This window comes from Oncorhynchus clarkii, chromosome 7, assembly GCF_045791955.1.
Source record: "Oncorhynchus clarkii lewisi isolate Uvic-CL-2024 chromosome 7, UVic_Ocla_1.0, whole genome shotgun sequence".
NCBI classification, from domain to species: Eukaryota; Metazoa; Chordata; class Actinopteri; order Salmoniformes; family Salmonidae; genus Oncorhynchus; species Oncorhynchus clarkii.
The window spans coordinates 69,213,917-69,230,569 of NC_092153.1; the positions used below are offsets into that span (position 1 = coordinate 69,213,917).

At 42.6% G+C, this 16,653-nt stretch overlaps 1 protein-coding gene across 2 annotated transcripts in view; it reads right to left on the reverse strand.

Annotated features, from left to right (window-relative positions):
• The window catches only part of LOC139413735 (voltage-dependent L-type calcium channel subunit alpha-1D-like), an 84,987-nt gene that overhangs the window by 39,564 nt on the left and 28,770 nt on the right, over nt 1–16,653 (reverse strand). For both annotated transcript variants that reach the window (XM_071161450.1, XM_071161449.1), the window contains 17 exons: nt 16,493–16,580; nt 16,151–16,177; nt 15,482–15,642; nt 9,273–9,498; nt 8,908–9,115; nt 8,244–8,364; nt 7,776–7,879; nt 7,565–7,598; nt 7,258–7,384; nt 7,039–7,168; nt 6,232–6,291; nt 3,668–3,774; nt 3,330–3,417; nt 2,973–3,080; nt 1,009–1,061; nt 619–765; nt 117–318 (listed from right to left, as the gene is read on the reverse strand). In XM_071161450.1, the coding sequence (XP_071017551.1) occupies nt 117–318; nt 619–765; nt 1,009–1,061; nt 2,973–3,080; nt 3,330–3,417; nt 3,668–3,774; nt 6,232–6,291; nt 7,039–7,168; nt 7,258–7,384; nt 7,565–7,598; nt 7,776–7,879; nt 8,244–8,364; nt 8,908–9,115; nt 9,273–9,498; nt 15,482–15,642; nt 16,151–16,177; nt 16,493–16,580 (1,991 nt within the window). The remainder of the gene's footprint in view (nt 1–116; nt 319–618; nt 766–1,008; nt 1,062–2,972; nt 3,081–3,329; nt 3,418–3,667; nt 3,775–6,231; nt 6,292–7,038; nt 7,169–7,257; nt 7,385–7,564; nt 7,599–7,775; nt 7,880–8,243; nt 8,365–8,907; nt 9,116–9,272; nt 9,499–15,481; nt 15,643–16,150; nt 16,178–16,492; nt 16,581–16,653) is intronic.

Genomic DNA, 16,653 nt, shown 5'->3' on the forward strand with positions numbered 1-16,653 from the left:
CACACACACACACACACACACACACACACACACACACACACACACACACACACACACACACACACACACACACACATGTTTTGTTCTTCTAAACACACACACACACATGAACTGACCTGGTTCTTATCAAGCTCACAGTTCTTGTATTCTTTCTCTCCTTGCTCCTGGAAGGTGACGATGACGAAGCCGACGAAGATGTTCATCATGAAGAAAGCGATGATGATGATGTAGATGATGAAGAAGATGGAGATCTCGATGCGGTAGTTGTAGATGGGACCCAGGTTCTCTCTGTTAGAGTCTATGGCCTTGTAGAGCAACCTGAGAGAGAGAGAGAGAGAGCAAGAGAGAGAGGGAGAGGAGAGAGAGAGATAGGAGAGACAGAGAGGAGAAAGATAGAGAGAGAGATAGGAGAGACAGAGAGAGGAGAGAGAGAAATAGGAGAGAGAGAGAGAGAGAGAGAGAGAGAGGGAGAGAAGAGAGAGACAGGAGAGACAGAGAGCAGAGAGAGAGATAGGAGAGAGAGAGAGAGACATTTTTTTTAATTGTTATTTTTTATACACAAAAATATGAAAGTGTTTCATATTGTATTTGAGTATATAATATGAGAGTGTGTCTTACGAAGGCCAGCCCTCGAAGGTAGACACGGTGAAAAGAGCCATCATGGCCATCAGCACGTTGTCAAAGTTGAACTCGCTGTTGTGCCATACTCTCTTTTGGATGGCCGGCTGGTTCACGTCCCCGTCCTTAAAATGGATGTAGGTGCCCCTGGGAGGTTAGAGGTCACAGGAGTTAGAGGTCAGGATTTAGGTTTAGGCCTATGCTGTACAATATATAAACAATATGAATATTGTGGAAGTTGTGAATATGTATGTCTATGGGCAACATGCTCAAATCAAAGATACTAAAGAACACATACTGTAGAGAAAATGGAAGTATTTCTGGTACAATATGACGGGTGTCAGTTTACTATGTAGCTATAGATGGACAAATGTATCAAAAGCAACTGACTTGCATTCGTCTGGGCTGGACTTGGCTTCGTCTGTACATCGGTAAAACTTCCCCTGTGAAGCAAACACACACATCTTCATTGTCTGGGAGTGTCTACACACAAGGGTCTAATTCATTAGGACACACCATAGCAAAATGTTTAGCAACGGAAAACAAAAACAAGCATTTCATATTGGATGGGTTTCAGTGGTCCTCCCTGCTTCAGTCAGTTTTCTTCCAATTTGGTGTTACAGTGCTGACAGTAGTGTTATAGTACTGATCTTAGAACCAGTGTTACAGCGCTGACAGTGCTGACAGTAGTGTTATAGTACTGATCTTAGAACCAGTGTTACAGCGCTGACAGTGCTGTTACGGTAGTGTCATAGTACTGATCTTAGAACCAGTGTTACAGCGCTGACAGTGCTGATACAGTAGTGTTATAGTACTGATCTTAGAACCAGTGTTACAGCGCTGACAGTGCTGTTACGGTAGTGTTATAGTACTGATCTTAGAACCAGTGTTACAGCGCTGACAGTGCTGATACAGTAGTGTTATAGTACTGATCTTAGAACCAGTGTTACAGCGCTGACAGTGCTGATACGGTAGTGTTATAGTACTGATCTTAGAACCAGTGTTACAGCGCTGACAGTGCTGTTACAGTAGTGTTATAGTACTGATCTTAGAACCAGTGTTACAGCGCTGACAGTGCTGTTACGGTAGTGTTATAGTACTGATCTTAGAACCAGTGTTACAGCGCTGACAGTGCTGTTAAGGTAGTGTTATAGTACTGATCTTAGAACCAGTGTTACAGCGCTGACAGTGCTGTTACAGTAGTGTTATAGTACTGATCTTAGAACCAGTGTTACAGCGCTGACAGTGCTGTTACAGTAGTGTTATAGTACTGATCTTAGAACCAGTGTTACGGTGCTGACAGTGCTGTTACAGTAGTGTTATAGTACTGATCTTAGAACCAGTGTTACAGCGCTGACAGTGCTGTTACAGTAGTGTTATAGTACTGATCTTAGAACCAGTGTTACAGCGCTGACAGTGCTGTTACAGTAGTGTTATAGTACTGATCTTAGAACCAGTGTTACGGCGCTGATACAGTAGTGTTATAGTACTGATCTTAGAACCAGTGTTACAGCGCTGATACAGTAGTGTTATAGTACTGATCTTAGAACCAGTGTTACGGCGCTGATACAGTAGTGTTATAGTACTGATCTTAGAACCAGTGTTACAGCGCTGACAGTGCTGACAGTAGTGTTATAGTACTGATCTTAGAACCAGTGTTACAGCGCTGACAGTGCTATTACAGTAGTGTTATAGTACTGATCTTAGAACCAGTGTTACAGCGCTGACAGTGCTGTTACGTAGTGTTATAGTACTGATCTTAGAACCAGTGTTACAGCGCTGACAGTGCTGTTACAGTAGTGTTATAGTACTGATCTTAGAACCAGTGTTACAGCGCTGACAGTGCTGTTACAGTAGTGTTATAGTACTGATCTTAGAACCAGTGTTACAGCGCTGACAGTGCTGTTACAGTAGTGTTATAGTACTGATCTTAGAACCAGTGTTACAGCGCTGACAGTGCTGTTACAGTAGTGTTATAGTACTGATCTTAGAACCAGTGTTACAGCGCTGACAGTGCTGATACAGTAGTGTTATAGTACTGATCTTAGAACCAGTGTTACAGCGCTGACAGTGCTGTTACGGTAGTGTCATAGTACTGATCTTAGAACCAGTGTTACAGCGCTGACAGTGCTGTTACAGTAGTGTTATAGTACTGATCTTAGAACCAGTGTTACAGCGCTGACAGTGCTGTTACAGTAGTGTTATAGTACTGATCTTAGAACCAGTGTTACGGTGCTGACAGTGCTGTTACAGTAGTGTTATAGTACTGATCTTAGAACCAGTGTTACAGCGCTGACAGTGCTGTTACAGTAGTGTTATAGTACTGATCTTAGAACCAGTGTTACAGTGCTGACCTTAAAGAGCTGTACTCCTATGCAGGCAAACATGAACTGCAACAGCGTGGTGACGATCATGATGTTACCGATGGTCCTGATGGCCACAAACACACACTGGACTACATGCTGCAAGGGTCAAAGTTCAAATGTTAGCAGTCATTGAACGGTAAGATGGCATTACATTGATGAAAGGTTAATAAGAAGAAGACAAGGAGCTATAGTAACGATACAGTTACGGGAACTATTACCTTTTTTACCTGTCGCACAGCACAGGTTTTTGTAACAAACTATCACATGTTTACTGTAATTGTTCTACCAATACTGTGGCAAGTAAATTGATACATAAAGAGAAATTGTAGGAGGTTAACAGTCTACCTTGAGACCTTTGGCTCTGTTGATAGCCCTCAGGGGCCGAAGCACACGCAGGACCCTCAGAATCTTCACCACTGAGATGGCAGATGACCTAAATGTCATCACAGGAACTCACTGTCAGAAACAAACTCGCACTCTCTAAATACAACCATTCACTGCCATATCTAACTGGACCATATCAATTAAAAATGATGTGTTAGGACAGTGTGCAAGAGAGAAGAAACAGAGAGAGAGGGCGAATGGGTGAGGAATATGATGAAGAGACAGATAGCAGAGTGAGAGAGAGAGAGGGGAAGAAATAAAGGAAATAGTGTGGGCGGAGGGTAGCAGCAGGTACTGACTGGATGCAGAAGGAGACCAGGGAGACCCCCACCACCAGCAGATCCAGCAGGTTGAAGGTGTTCCTACAGAACGCTCCTTTATGGAGGAACGCACCGTATGTGGTCATCTGATGGGAAGGGCACAGTTAGTTAGAGGGGTATCAGACACTAAGAAATACACACATTAACACAAACACAGAGACATACACACAACCCACTGGGCACAAACTGGTTGAATCAACGTTGTTTCAATGTAATTTATCAACATATTGTGATGTGGAATCTACGTGGAAAATACCTAGGATTTGAAGAAAGTAATCAAACAAGCCAGACTAAGTGGAACTATCCAAACAGAAGATACATCTCCTTCAAATGTTGTTATTTGGCACTGTTGACTAACAAACACAATTGAATATCACTTATGAAATAAAATAAATAGCCTATTAACTTGTCGACATGCTAACAAATGTTATGTTGGATTCACGTCTCCAACTCAACCAAAAGTATAAGTTAAAGAATGGGATTTAAGCCAGTGGCTCAAATGGAACAATCCAAGCAGATACATCTCCTTTAAATGTTGATATTTGGTTACGTTGTCAACCAAACACAATTCAATATTACTTGTGTAATACAGGAAAAGGCTACCTTACAAACTAATGTAACATACAACCTTAAAATGGGTAACACATCCATGGCCACATTTTGTGGTTACTGCAACTATAAAGTTCTTCTTATGTAATAATTTAAAGTGTGCATGTCAAAGATAACAGGTCGTCGCAGGTCTGTGGAAATCTTGAAATTTGGTTGTGCTTTTAGATGGTTGAAAGCATAGCGATAACACATTGGAAATTCAACACATTTTTGGCTGTGTTTTTGAGTGGGTAAATATAGGTTGTAATCTCACTGTTCATCGTCTCAACCAAATATTACCCAGTTCTCCATGTTGAATTGACATGGTGTCCCCAGTGAGAAGTACACAATATCACAGTTGTACACCACAAGACAGACACATCGAAATAGACAAAGGAGTAGAAACAGCAATAATACAGCACTCACTCTCCCTCACACCCACGTACACCCACATAATTCCACACTCTTGTAGATCACTCTATTTCAGGGTGGCGAGCTCAGACTCAGGCTCAGACTCAGGCTCAGACTCAGGCTCAGACTCAGGCTCAGACTCAGGCTCAGACTCAGGCTCAGAATCAGGCTCAGAATCAGGCTCAGAATCAGGCTCAGACTCAGACTCAGACTCAGGCTCAGACTCAGGCAGAGCAGTAACACAGAAGGCTAGCAGCTACCATCGACACCCCACGGCACACTGGTACATGAATGTAGTAGCAAGTCATTCATTTCCCAATCCGCTAATAACAGTGTCACTCGCAGCAGTAAAACATGCAGTTTATTGCCACTCTGCGAGAACAGATATTATGTCTACTACTGAGATGAACTATAGGATCGAACGCTCCAGCGATTGGAAAACCAAATCCCCTTACTGACACATTCATGTATGGCCGTTTCCCTTAAAGCACATTCCTTCATGTTCTTTAATAGCTCAAATATAAAGGGATAATAAAGCAGCTCCCACTAAAACATGTCAGACTTCAGCAGGCAGAGAAGTAAACAAAGTCTTGTTCAAATCATAAAAGTAAAGTTTATCGTCCTGAGTGCATGTAAATGTAGAGACCAGTAGAACATACAGTGAGGGAGGGAGTAAAGCGCTAACTGAGAATGGTAACAGAGAACGCAGGGTGCTGCTAACGCAGCAGGACCAAGCTGAGGCAGGACGTGTTCATTAGGCACCAAACGGAGAAAAAAAACGGACCGAAAAAGGGAGGACTACCTGAACTGGTCCAATAAGAAACTCTAGTTTTCGCTTTCCGTTGCGAAACATTTTGCTACGGTTTGCCCTAATGAATACGACCCTGGACAGGACTGTGCAGGTTAGGTCTACCCTCTTAACGGTTCTGGAGGAAACACTACATTTCTATGCACTCAGTCAGTCAGGGGAAAGTCCATGCTCCACATGAACATGGTTGGTTTGCCCCCTCTTTTATGGCTTTAGTATCTGAATAGCAGTCAGTCAGTATGAGATGGAGTTGGCTTTGACTGGAGATGGCCTTAGATGTTTGTTTTTAAACCCTCCAAAACTCCGCCAATGACTTCTGGTTCAACTTCAGTCAAAGCTACATGTCTTAAATACTGCATTGATAGCTGTTTCCTTGCACAAAGAGTTGCATAATTTTTTGAAAGTTACACAAAATTGTGTCGTCCAAAACCTTTTCAACTCAAACGTGACAATCATGATGACACCAATCTGGGCTAGTTTGTGTCTGATTCCTTCCTGGATTATTAGTTTGTTGATTAGTGGAAATTGAACAACTCTTTTGTTAGTCAGTGTGTGTGTAGTAGTAGTTGGGAGTTAGCTGATGATGACAATCTAAAAGTTAAAAGAGGTGCCATGGAGTCAAAAGACAAAGAATATAAACTGAAAACAAAACAAGGCAGGTAGTACTGTGGTGGCAGCAGGTGACACACAAGGAGAGAATGCAACAAGGCTCTCTGTCGTCATTAACGGGGGTTACCTTCAACATGATCTCAAATGTAAACATACTAGTGAAGACATAATCTGCATAGCCTAGGACCTGGAAGGCAACCAGACGTTGGGAGTGTTACTGTGGGGGGCAGTTAGTAGACAGAACAAAGAGGCGGACACAGGCCATTTACCTTCAATAGGATCTCAACAGTAAAGATAGCCGTGAAAGCATAGTCAAAGTAACCAAGTATCTGCAAAAAGCAACGTATATTTTTAACAAAGATTATACAGGTTATGCAGCATGTATATTCATCAAAGACATAGGAACAACTAGTTACAGTGGGATATTCCATGTGTGCAGGAAAGGGCATAGGAAAGGACTTAATATGCATAAACAGAACATCAACAGTAGTCATATAAATGTATCAAATCCATGTACAGTAGAATACAATATATTTTATAATACACTATCTATTCATCATATAGTTTCATTGAGTGCACCTGCATGACGCCATTATCCCACTACCACAATGACATCATCTTTAAATTCCCGCAGCTTGAGGTTAAGTTAGTATGATGAGTTGAAATAAAGCAACTCAAGTCAATGAACCTGCTGCCTCAGAGCATCATGGGGAAAAGTTCAGGAAAGAGTTATCTTTACCGCAGTACTCTGTTAGTGTACATCAATCGCAACAAACTAAATCACTAAATCAAGGTAAATAATTAACCAGTAATTAACCTTACAGAATCTGTCTTTACTGTACATACTATGTACTACTACGAAGCCTATCTGTTGAAAATCAATTGCTGTATACGGTGTGTTCCTCTAACCTAGACAGAAGGTTCCTGTACTTACGATGTTGCGTGCAGAGAAGTTGCGTATGGGGTCCTCTGCAGCGAGGGAGACAGAGCTGAGCATGATGAAGACCAGGATGAGGTTGGTGAAGATGTGGTGATTGATGAGTTTATGACATCCCACCCGGATCCTGAGGAAAACAACAGACAATAGACAGAGCTCTGAGAACAGACTCAAGAACAGCCACTTGTTGTGTGCGTGTGTGTGTCTGTGTCCTACGGGTTGGTCTTGCTGAAGATAAAGAAGGCGCTGCCATCAGGGATGGGGGTGATCTTCTCCTTCTTGACCAGTTCAGAGATGGGTGGGCGTGGCCCTGCTGGAACCTCCGGCTCCTCCTCCTCCTCTGCTGCAAATACAGGCACACACACAGTGAGTCAGATCACACACACACACACACACACACACAGACACACACACACACACACACACACACACACACACACACACACACACACACACACACACACACACACACACACACACACACACACACACACACACACACAGGCCTGTTCTCTCCATGTACCTGCAGCATTCTCCTCTTCTTCCTCTACTGGCACCTGTATCCAAAGAAGCAAACGTGATTAAGAGTTCTAATTGTGTATTATAAGTGTCATAATTTAGTTTTTAAAGTGTATTTTAAACTATTTTATAGCATCAAATATTATGTATGTTTCACAAGTATACAATGCCGCTGAATAAACCTGAACCACAATATGTCTGGGATGGAGTTTTACCAAGTCTTCCTTTTTCTCTTCCTTTTTGTCTCGTGGAGCATTGAGAGACTCCGCGTCTCCCAGGTTGTCCACAGCGATAGCCAAAAAGACGTTCAGCAGGATGTCTGAGCAAAGTGTTCAGTCAAGGACAAAAGGAAGACACTGATACAGAACATTCAGAAAAGGAACAGAGAGAAAAGCATACAGTGCTTGTGTCGAATTCAGAAATGTTCAACGCTGGATGGGAGGAAACGGCCAAGGATAAGATGGTTATTGTGTTTGGGCTAATACAAACCTCCCAGCCCTGGAGTGTCTGGATAGGAGGAAGCTGTTGGGCATGTTGTATATGTTTGATACCATCCCATTCATACCATTCCAGCCATTACAATCAGCTCATATATGTCCCCCCACGAGCCTCCTCTGGAACCTAGGTAAGCGCAGATTGTGATCTGGGCTGTTGATAGGATGAGTGGGGTAAAGAAAGGATACAGTTTCCGCAGATGAAGAGGATGATGAAGTAGAAGGAGACGATCATCCCTGATGAGGAAGGGCCACCGTACGCCATGATGCCGTCATACATCACAGCGTTCCAGTCTTCACCCGTCAGGATCTGGCAACAACACACCCAAATATATTGGATGCTACACACATAGAGGTCCTATAATTCATATGTCATTTTATGGATACACATAGAGCATACGCTGGTAGTACAACATAACATACTGTACTTTACACTATGTATACACTGTAGACCATGGGACATTTTACTCTAGTTATGTAACACACAACAGCAAAAACAGAGGACTTGTCTGAGGCATAAACAAACACAAACCCACCTATTGTGGAAAAATGCATTTAAAATATAGGGAGCATGACTTTATTCCCCGCCAGCGGCGATCAGTGTTGACCCAGCTGTATTTTACCACTACATCCCTGGGCTAGCCCCTATGTCATCACCAGGAGGCTCTCTTTATATACAACATTCACTAAATACCGGCAGACCATGAGGTTCTAGATATGAGTGTGTGTGTGTGTGTGTGTGTGTGTATGTGTGTGTGTGAGAGTGAGAGAGAGAGAAAGAGAGAGAGAGAGAGAGAGAGAGAGAGAGAGAGAGAGAGAGAGAGAGAACACACACAATGTACTGTTCACCCACCTGAAACACAGTGAGCAGTGCCTGGGGGAAGTTATCGAAGGTGCTCCTCTTGGTCTGTGTCTCGTCGAAGTTGAACTTGCCTCCGAACACCTGCATGCCCAGCAGGGAGAAGATGATGATGAAGAGGAAGAGCAGGAGCAGCAGGGAGGCGATGGACTTCATGGAGTTGAGCAGCGAAGCCACCAAGTTACTGAGAGACTGCCAGTGACTGGAGAACAGAGAGAGATGGCCAAATCACACACACACTCTCATGCATACAGTATGCATGGACACACACATATACACACACACACACACACACACACACACACAGAGAACAGTGTCTAGGGGCGACTTCACCCTACTCCACATGGCGGTGGTCTCACCGTGTGACCTTGAAGATCCTGAGAAGGCGGACACAGCGGAACACAGAGATGCCCAGAGGAGACATGATGGCCAGCTCCACCAGGATGGTCTCTGTGATGCCTCCACACACTACAAAGCAGTCAAAGCGGTTGAACAGGGACACGAAGTAGGCCTGCAGGCCCAGACTGTACATCTTGGTCATCATCTCACACGTAAAACATCCCAGTAGAACCTTGTTTGCCACGTCTGGAATCACAAAGGACAGAGGGTGGTGTCAGTCAATATAACACAATAACACAGAATAAAGTAGAAAGGTCATTTTCCATGAAGATAAATTGTGAATTGCTTCAGCTGGCAAAAAATATTTTTATTGTATTCAAAGAAATGTTGAAGTTGAAATTGCTAGTGTTGACAAATTAAGGCTAATGTTTTAGTAGAAGTAGTGACTGCAGTAGTGGTGGACCTATTGACTGTAGTAGCAGTAGTAGTAGCAGTAATAGTACATTATTATTATTATCATTATTATTATTAGTAGTAGTAGTAATAGTAGCAGTACTAGTAGCACAATTATTATTATTATTATTATTAGTAGTAGCAGTAATAGTAGTACTATTATTATTAGTAGTAGTACTTGTAGTAATAAAAATCAAATCAAACTGCATTAGTCACACACGCCAAATACAGGTGTAGAACTTACAGTGAAATGCTTACTTATGAGCCCCTAACCAACAACGCTGTTTAAATAAAATAAAAATAAAAATATGAATAAGAAATAAAAGTAAGAGAGAGCAGCAGTAAAATAGCAATTGCGAGACTATATACAGGGGGGTACTGGTACAAAGTGAACGTGCGTGGGCACCGTTAGTCGAGGTTATTGAGGTAATACTGTATGTACATGTAGGTACAGTTATTAAAGTGACTACACATAAATGATAACAACAGAGAGGAGCGGTGTAGGGGGGGGGGGGGGGGTGCAAATAGTCTGGGTAGCAATTTTGATTAGATGTTCAGGAGTCTTATGGTTTGGGGGTAGAAGCTGTTTAGAATCCTCTTGGACCTAGATTTGGCGCTCTAGTACCGCTTGCCGTTCAGTAGCAGACAGAACAGTCTATGACCAGGGTGGCTGGAGTCTTTGACAATTTTTAGGGCCTTCCTCTGACACCGCCTGTTATAGAGGTCCTGGATGGCAGGAAGCTTAGCCCCAGTGAGGTACTGGGCCGTACGCACTACACTCTGTATTGCCTTGCTGTCAGAGGCCGAAAAGTTGCCATACCAGGGAGTGATGCAACCAGTCAGGATGCTCTCGATGGTGCAGCTTTAGAACATTTTGAGGATCTGAGGACCCATGCCAAATCTTTTCAGTCTCCTGAGGGAGAATAGGTTTTGTCGTGCCCTCTTCACGACTGTATTGGTGTGCTTGGACCATGTTAGTTTGTTGGTGATGTGGACACCATGGAACTTGAATCTCTCAACTTGCTCCACTGCAGCCCCGTCGATAAGAATGGGGGCGTGCTCTGTCCTCTTTTTCCTGTAGTCCACAATCATCTCCTTTGTTTTGATCACCTTGAGGGAGAGGTTGTTGTCCTGGCACCAGACGGCCAAGTCTCTGACCTCTCGTCGTTGTCGGTGATCAGGCCTACCACTGTTGTATCATCGGCAAACTTAATGATGGTGTTGCTGTTGTGCCTGGCCGTGCAATCATGAGTAAACAGGGAGTACAGGAGGGGATTGAGGTTGCACCCCTGAGGGGCCCCTGTGTTGAGGATCAGTGTGGCGGATGTGTTGTTACCTAAACTTACCACCTGGGGGCGGGCCCGTCAGGAAGTCCAGGATCCAGTTGCAGAGGGAGGTGTTAAGTCCCAGGGTCCTTAGCTTAGTGATGAGCTCTGAGGGCACTATGGTGTTGAACGCTGAGCTGTAGTCAATGAATAGCATTCTCACGTAGGTGTTCCTTATGTCCAGGTGGGAAAGGGAATTGCATCATATGTGGATCTGTTAGGGCGGTATGCAAATTTAATTGGGTCTAGGGATTCTGGGAAAATGGTGTTGATGTGAGCCATGACCAGCCTTTCAAAGCACTTCATGGCTACAGATGTGAGTGCTACGGGTCGGTAGTCATTTAGGCAGGTTACCTTAGTGTTCTTGGGCACAGGGACTATGGTGGTCTTCTTAAAACATGTTGATATTACAAACTCGGACAGGGAAAGGTTGAAAATGTCAGTGTTGACACTTGCCAGTTGGTCAGCGCATGCTCGGAGTACATGTCCTTGTAATACGTCTGGCCCTGCGGCCTTGTGAATGTTGACCTGTTTAAAGGTCTTACTCACATCGCGGAGAGCGTGATCACACAGTCGTCCGGAACAGCTGGTGCTCTCATGCATGTTTCAGTGTTATTTGCCTCAAAGCGAGCATAGAAGTAGTTTAGCTTGTCTGGTAGGCTCGTGTCACTGGGCAGCTCTCGGCTGTGCTTCCCTTTGTAGCCTGTAATGGTTTGCAAGCCCTGCCACAGCCGACGAGCGTCAGAGCCGGTGTCATACGATTCGATCTTAGTCCTGTATTGATGCTTTGCCTGTTTGATGGTTTGTCTGACGGCATAGCGGGATTTCTTATAAGCTTCCAGGTCCCGCTCCTTGAAATCCATAGCTTCTGGTTGGGGTATGTACGTACTGTCACTGTGGGGATGACGTCATCGATGCACTTATTGATGAAGCCAATGACTGATGTGGTGTGTGGTGTACTCCTCAATGCCATCGGAGGAATTCCGGAACGTATTCCAGTCTTTACTGGCAAAACAGTCCTGTAGCTTAGCATCTGCTTCATCTGACCACTTTTTTATTGATCGAGTCACTGGTGCTTCCTGCTTTAATTTTTGCTTGTAAGCAGGAATCAGGAGGATATAATTATGGTCAGATTTGCCAAATGTAGGGCGAGGGAGAGCTTTGTATGTGTCTCTGTGTGTGGAGTAAAGGTGGTCAATAGTTTTTTTTCCCTCTGGTTGCACATTTAACATGCTGATAGAAATTTGGTAAGACCGATTTAAGTTTCCCTGCATTAAAGTCCCCGGCCACAAGGAGCGCCACCTCTGGGTGAGCGTTTTCCTGTTTGCTTATGGCGGAATGCAGCTCATTGAGTGTGGTCTTATTGCCAGCCTCAGTCTGTGGTGGTATGTAGACAGCTATGAAAAATACAGGTGAAAACTCTCTATGTAGATAGTGTGGTTTACAGTTTATCATGAGATACTCTACCTCAGGTGAGCAAAACCTCAAGACTTCCTTAGATATCGTGCACCAGCTATTATGTACAAAAATACATAGTCCACCGCCCTTTGTCTTACCAGGCCCCCCTCTTTAATCCTGCATATACAGCATATAACCAGCCAACTGTATGTTGATAATGTCATCGTTCAGCCATAACTCTGTGAAGTAGTAGTAATATTATTATTATTAGTAGTAGTAGTAGCAGTAGTAGCAATAGTAGTAGTGAGTGTGGTAGTAGTAGTAGTAGTAGTAGTAGTAGTAGTGAGTGTGGTAGTAGTAGGCCTTATAGTAGTGGTAGGTTATTACATAGAGTGGTATTGAAGCAAGGCACACTAACTATAAGTCAGAAGCAAGTGGAATTTCTAGTGGTCTTGCTGAAGCAAGTCACATTAATTAGTGGTTCTCATTCATAGAATGTGCTCCCCCAGTGATATAATTAGAAATGTAAGAATGCTCCATTACATGGCAGTTAATTCAACAGTGGGAAGTTAGCTTGATGAAAGTAGTTGATGTGGTTTCTATAACAGTAGTATCGTTTGATTGGTAGAAGATATTTCTGTTCTTATTTCAAATTTGAATAGCAGATAAACACAACAAGATGTCATACACAGTAAGTTTTTATGTAAGTTGTTTGGAAAGTGGCCTAAACCTCGGAGGTTACTAAAACTGCTGTATCGTTTGATAGGTAGAATATATTTCTGTTCTGATTTAACATTTTAATAGCAGAGGAGTAGACCTTCATACCTTTTCCAACAGTTGGGAAAGTGGTAAAAATAGCTGATTTGTGTCAAAATTCTTTGAATGTGCTCCCCAAGTTCTATAATTAAGCAATAAGGCCTGACGAGATGTGATATATTGGCCAGTATACCACGCCTAAGGGCTGTTCTTACACACAATGCAAAGTGGAGTGCCTGGATACAGCCCTTAGCAGTGGCATATTGGCCATATACGACAAACCCCAGAGTTGTCTTATTGCTATTTTAAACCAGTTTCCAACATGAATATAACAGTAAACAAGTAGTTTTGCATCATACTCGTGATATATTGTCTGATATACACAGCCAATCAGCATCCAGGACCCAAACTACCTGGTTTATAATTAGACATTTCTGAAAGTTCCATGGCAGTTTATTCAACAGTGGGAAGTTAGCTTAATGAAAGTAGTTGATTTGTAGAAGTTTTTCTGATCTGATTTCAGATTTGAACAAAATAGAATGAGAACAAGAATTCATATGCTCTTTTTTGTCTAAGATGTTGGGAAGGTGGTTAAAAAAGGTTAAAGTTGAGAGAAAAAATTGTTGACTTGGTTACTAAAACAGCTGAATAGTTTTTTTCAGGTGATTACTGATCAATTCATTTAAACAATTATTATTAGTAGGTTTTATCTGTTATTTTTGTACTTATGTATTGTATATTGTTTTTGTGGTGTGGTTTTCATATTAGCCTTTGGGCTTTCAACAACACCTGCTCACCGTTTTCTTTATTTTATATCAGTATTGTTGTCTATCACTTGTTTTCTTTGGTGCAAATAAATACAAATAAAAATAAATTGGTAGAAGATATTTCAGTTCTGATTTCAGATTTGAATAGCAGAGAAGTAGACTAAAGCCTGATTCAGATACAACAGACAACATGGTTTTACTCAGTTTTATAACATTTGCTTTGAACACTCTATTTTTAGAACGTCTCATGTCGGCTGCTTGATTTTCCCAAATTGAATATGTCAAATCTTTGCTAAAGACTTGTGACGAGACGGATCCATTTAGCCAATCAGAGAACAGTGCGCTGACATTTTGTCTGTGTTTAGACAAGCAACTAGCAAGCCAAGCAGACAGCTAGCTAGCTCTTTTGCTGCAGTAATCGCTAGCTTGCTGATATTTCTCTGTCAAGTCACAAAGCGTGCCATGTTTCTGGTGCATGTATTTAATGATACTCGTTTGCTACAACAAGTGCCAACTTGTTTCAAAGCTTCACCACATCATTGTAAAAATAGTCAAATTATAGTGGAATCGTTCTCAAACATGCATCTCATGTTTTTGATCTGAATGTTTTTAGTCAGCTGTCCTACAACAGACAATTCCAAAACGAGCTAATTTTGTCTTGTCTCATCTCTCCTTATGTCGGCTGTTGTATCTGAACCGGGCTTAAGATTTCATACGCACAACGTTTTTGTCTAAGTTGTTGGGAAAGTGGTCAAAGTAGCTGATTTGTGTCAAAAGTCACATTGTTTACATTAAAGTGGATTAGGATTTTTTGGATTACAAAAAGGTTAATAGTTTAAAAGGTATAAACGGTATCAAAACTATTCCACACCAGTCTGCATGTTTTAAAGTTTGAATGGTGTTTCTAGCTTAAACAGTGTAAAAGGAGTAGTGATACAAATAATAACTTTAATAAAATGTCAGAAATAAGTACAAGATTTAAAGTGTGACTGCTGAAGCAAGTCACATTAAAAATATCATTGATAGGAGTTTTTCCTTACCACCTGACCTGACTTGGAAGTAATTCTGGTCGAGTCTCTTTTCACAGCTGCCATGGAGCGCCATGAGTCTTGCAAATAAGACTACTCTGGGCCTTAGTTATAGAGTATAAATACTGTATGGGCCTGAAGTTTTGTTGGTCAAGTCACATGGTCAGGAAAAACTCTTGGCCCTATGGCACATGATCTAAGACAATGGTAGCCAGTATGTGGTGTAGTAGACCCACTCCCTGTACTGGAGTGAGCCAGTCAGGCTGATTGTAGTGTACTAACCCTGTACTGGAGTGAGCCAGTCAGGCTGATTGTAGTGTACAAACCTTGTACTGGAGTGAGCCAGTCAGGCTGATTGTAGTGTACTTACCCTGTACTGGAGTGAGCCAGTCAGGCTGATTGTAGTGTACTAACCTTGTACTGGAGTGAGCCAGTCAGGCTGATTGTAGTGTATTAACCCTGTACTGGAGTGAGCCAGTCAGGCTGATTGTAGTGTACTAACCCTGTACTTGAGTGAGCCAGTCAGGCTGCATGTAGTGCTCTGAGGAGATGGTGAGTGTGTTGAGAAACACCAGGATGATCACCAGCCAATAGAAAGGCACCGATTTAACTGCCAACCGGCACTTCCTGCGGCAGAACCTGTTCCAGCGACGCCAGCGCCGACTGTGAGACAGGAAGTAAAAAGGAGACCAGTAGGGGAGGTTTTCATTGAAGAGGGGGGATCGATGGTTAGAGGGGGGTTAGGAAGTATATAAAGAGGTGGTGTAGGCAGGCACTGTGTTCAAAGAATATTAGAAGAAAACTTGGGAAAGAGAAGTCAATGAACTTTGAAAGAACTTTTGGACAGGGAGAGAGCAGCATAGCATGCAGTATAAATCAAAAAGTATAAAAACACTGCACAAGGCTCCAGCACCTCCAGTTCCTCCCGATGCCCCAGATTATATGCTGACATGTTTAAAGGGGAGTTGGAGTTGATTTATTACCTGCAGACTCATTAAAGCTGACTCCAGAGAACAGAACAGCACATACAGTAGAGAAACCTAAAGCAAGCATTTATCTACAGAAATAACAGACGTCACTACTTCATGCAGAAAAATACAACTTTTACTGTACAGACTGCTGCTGCATGCGTCAAGCAAGGACACATGTGAGGTAAGGTGATTTCACTGACCTGAACTTTGACTTTGAAATTTTTTGACTGGAAAAATCAAAACGTTTATAATAGATGTCAGTTTAGCTTGCTGACTGCAGGATATTCATAAATGTTGTACAAAGCCTCATATCCTATGTGCAACATGAGTGGTCAACCAAACAAATGTATTTATTAAAGCTTGTTTTACACCAGCAGTTGTCCAGACAGGATAGATAGAGGATAGATAAAGATAGATAAAGCACACAATAGTTCACTCAGGGGTTGTGTTTCTGTAAAGAATGTGGTAGTTTCTATGATATCGCAGGTTGTGTTCTATGGTACGGAACTGCAGATGTGGTTCTAGTCTGGGGGAGTTCTCACCAAAAAGGTCCACAGCACGGTGTCTTCACCTCATCCTCGGCCACGTTCTCTGTGTTCACCGACTCCGTCTCACTGGCTGGCATACTCGCTGCAGTGGCAAACAGAGTACTCATCATACACACATACAGAACCCCATGTACAACACACCGTACATGTCACAC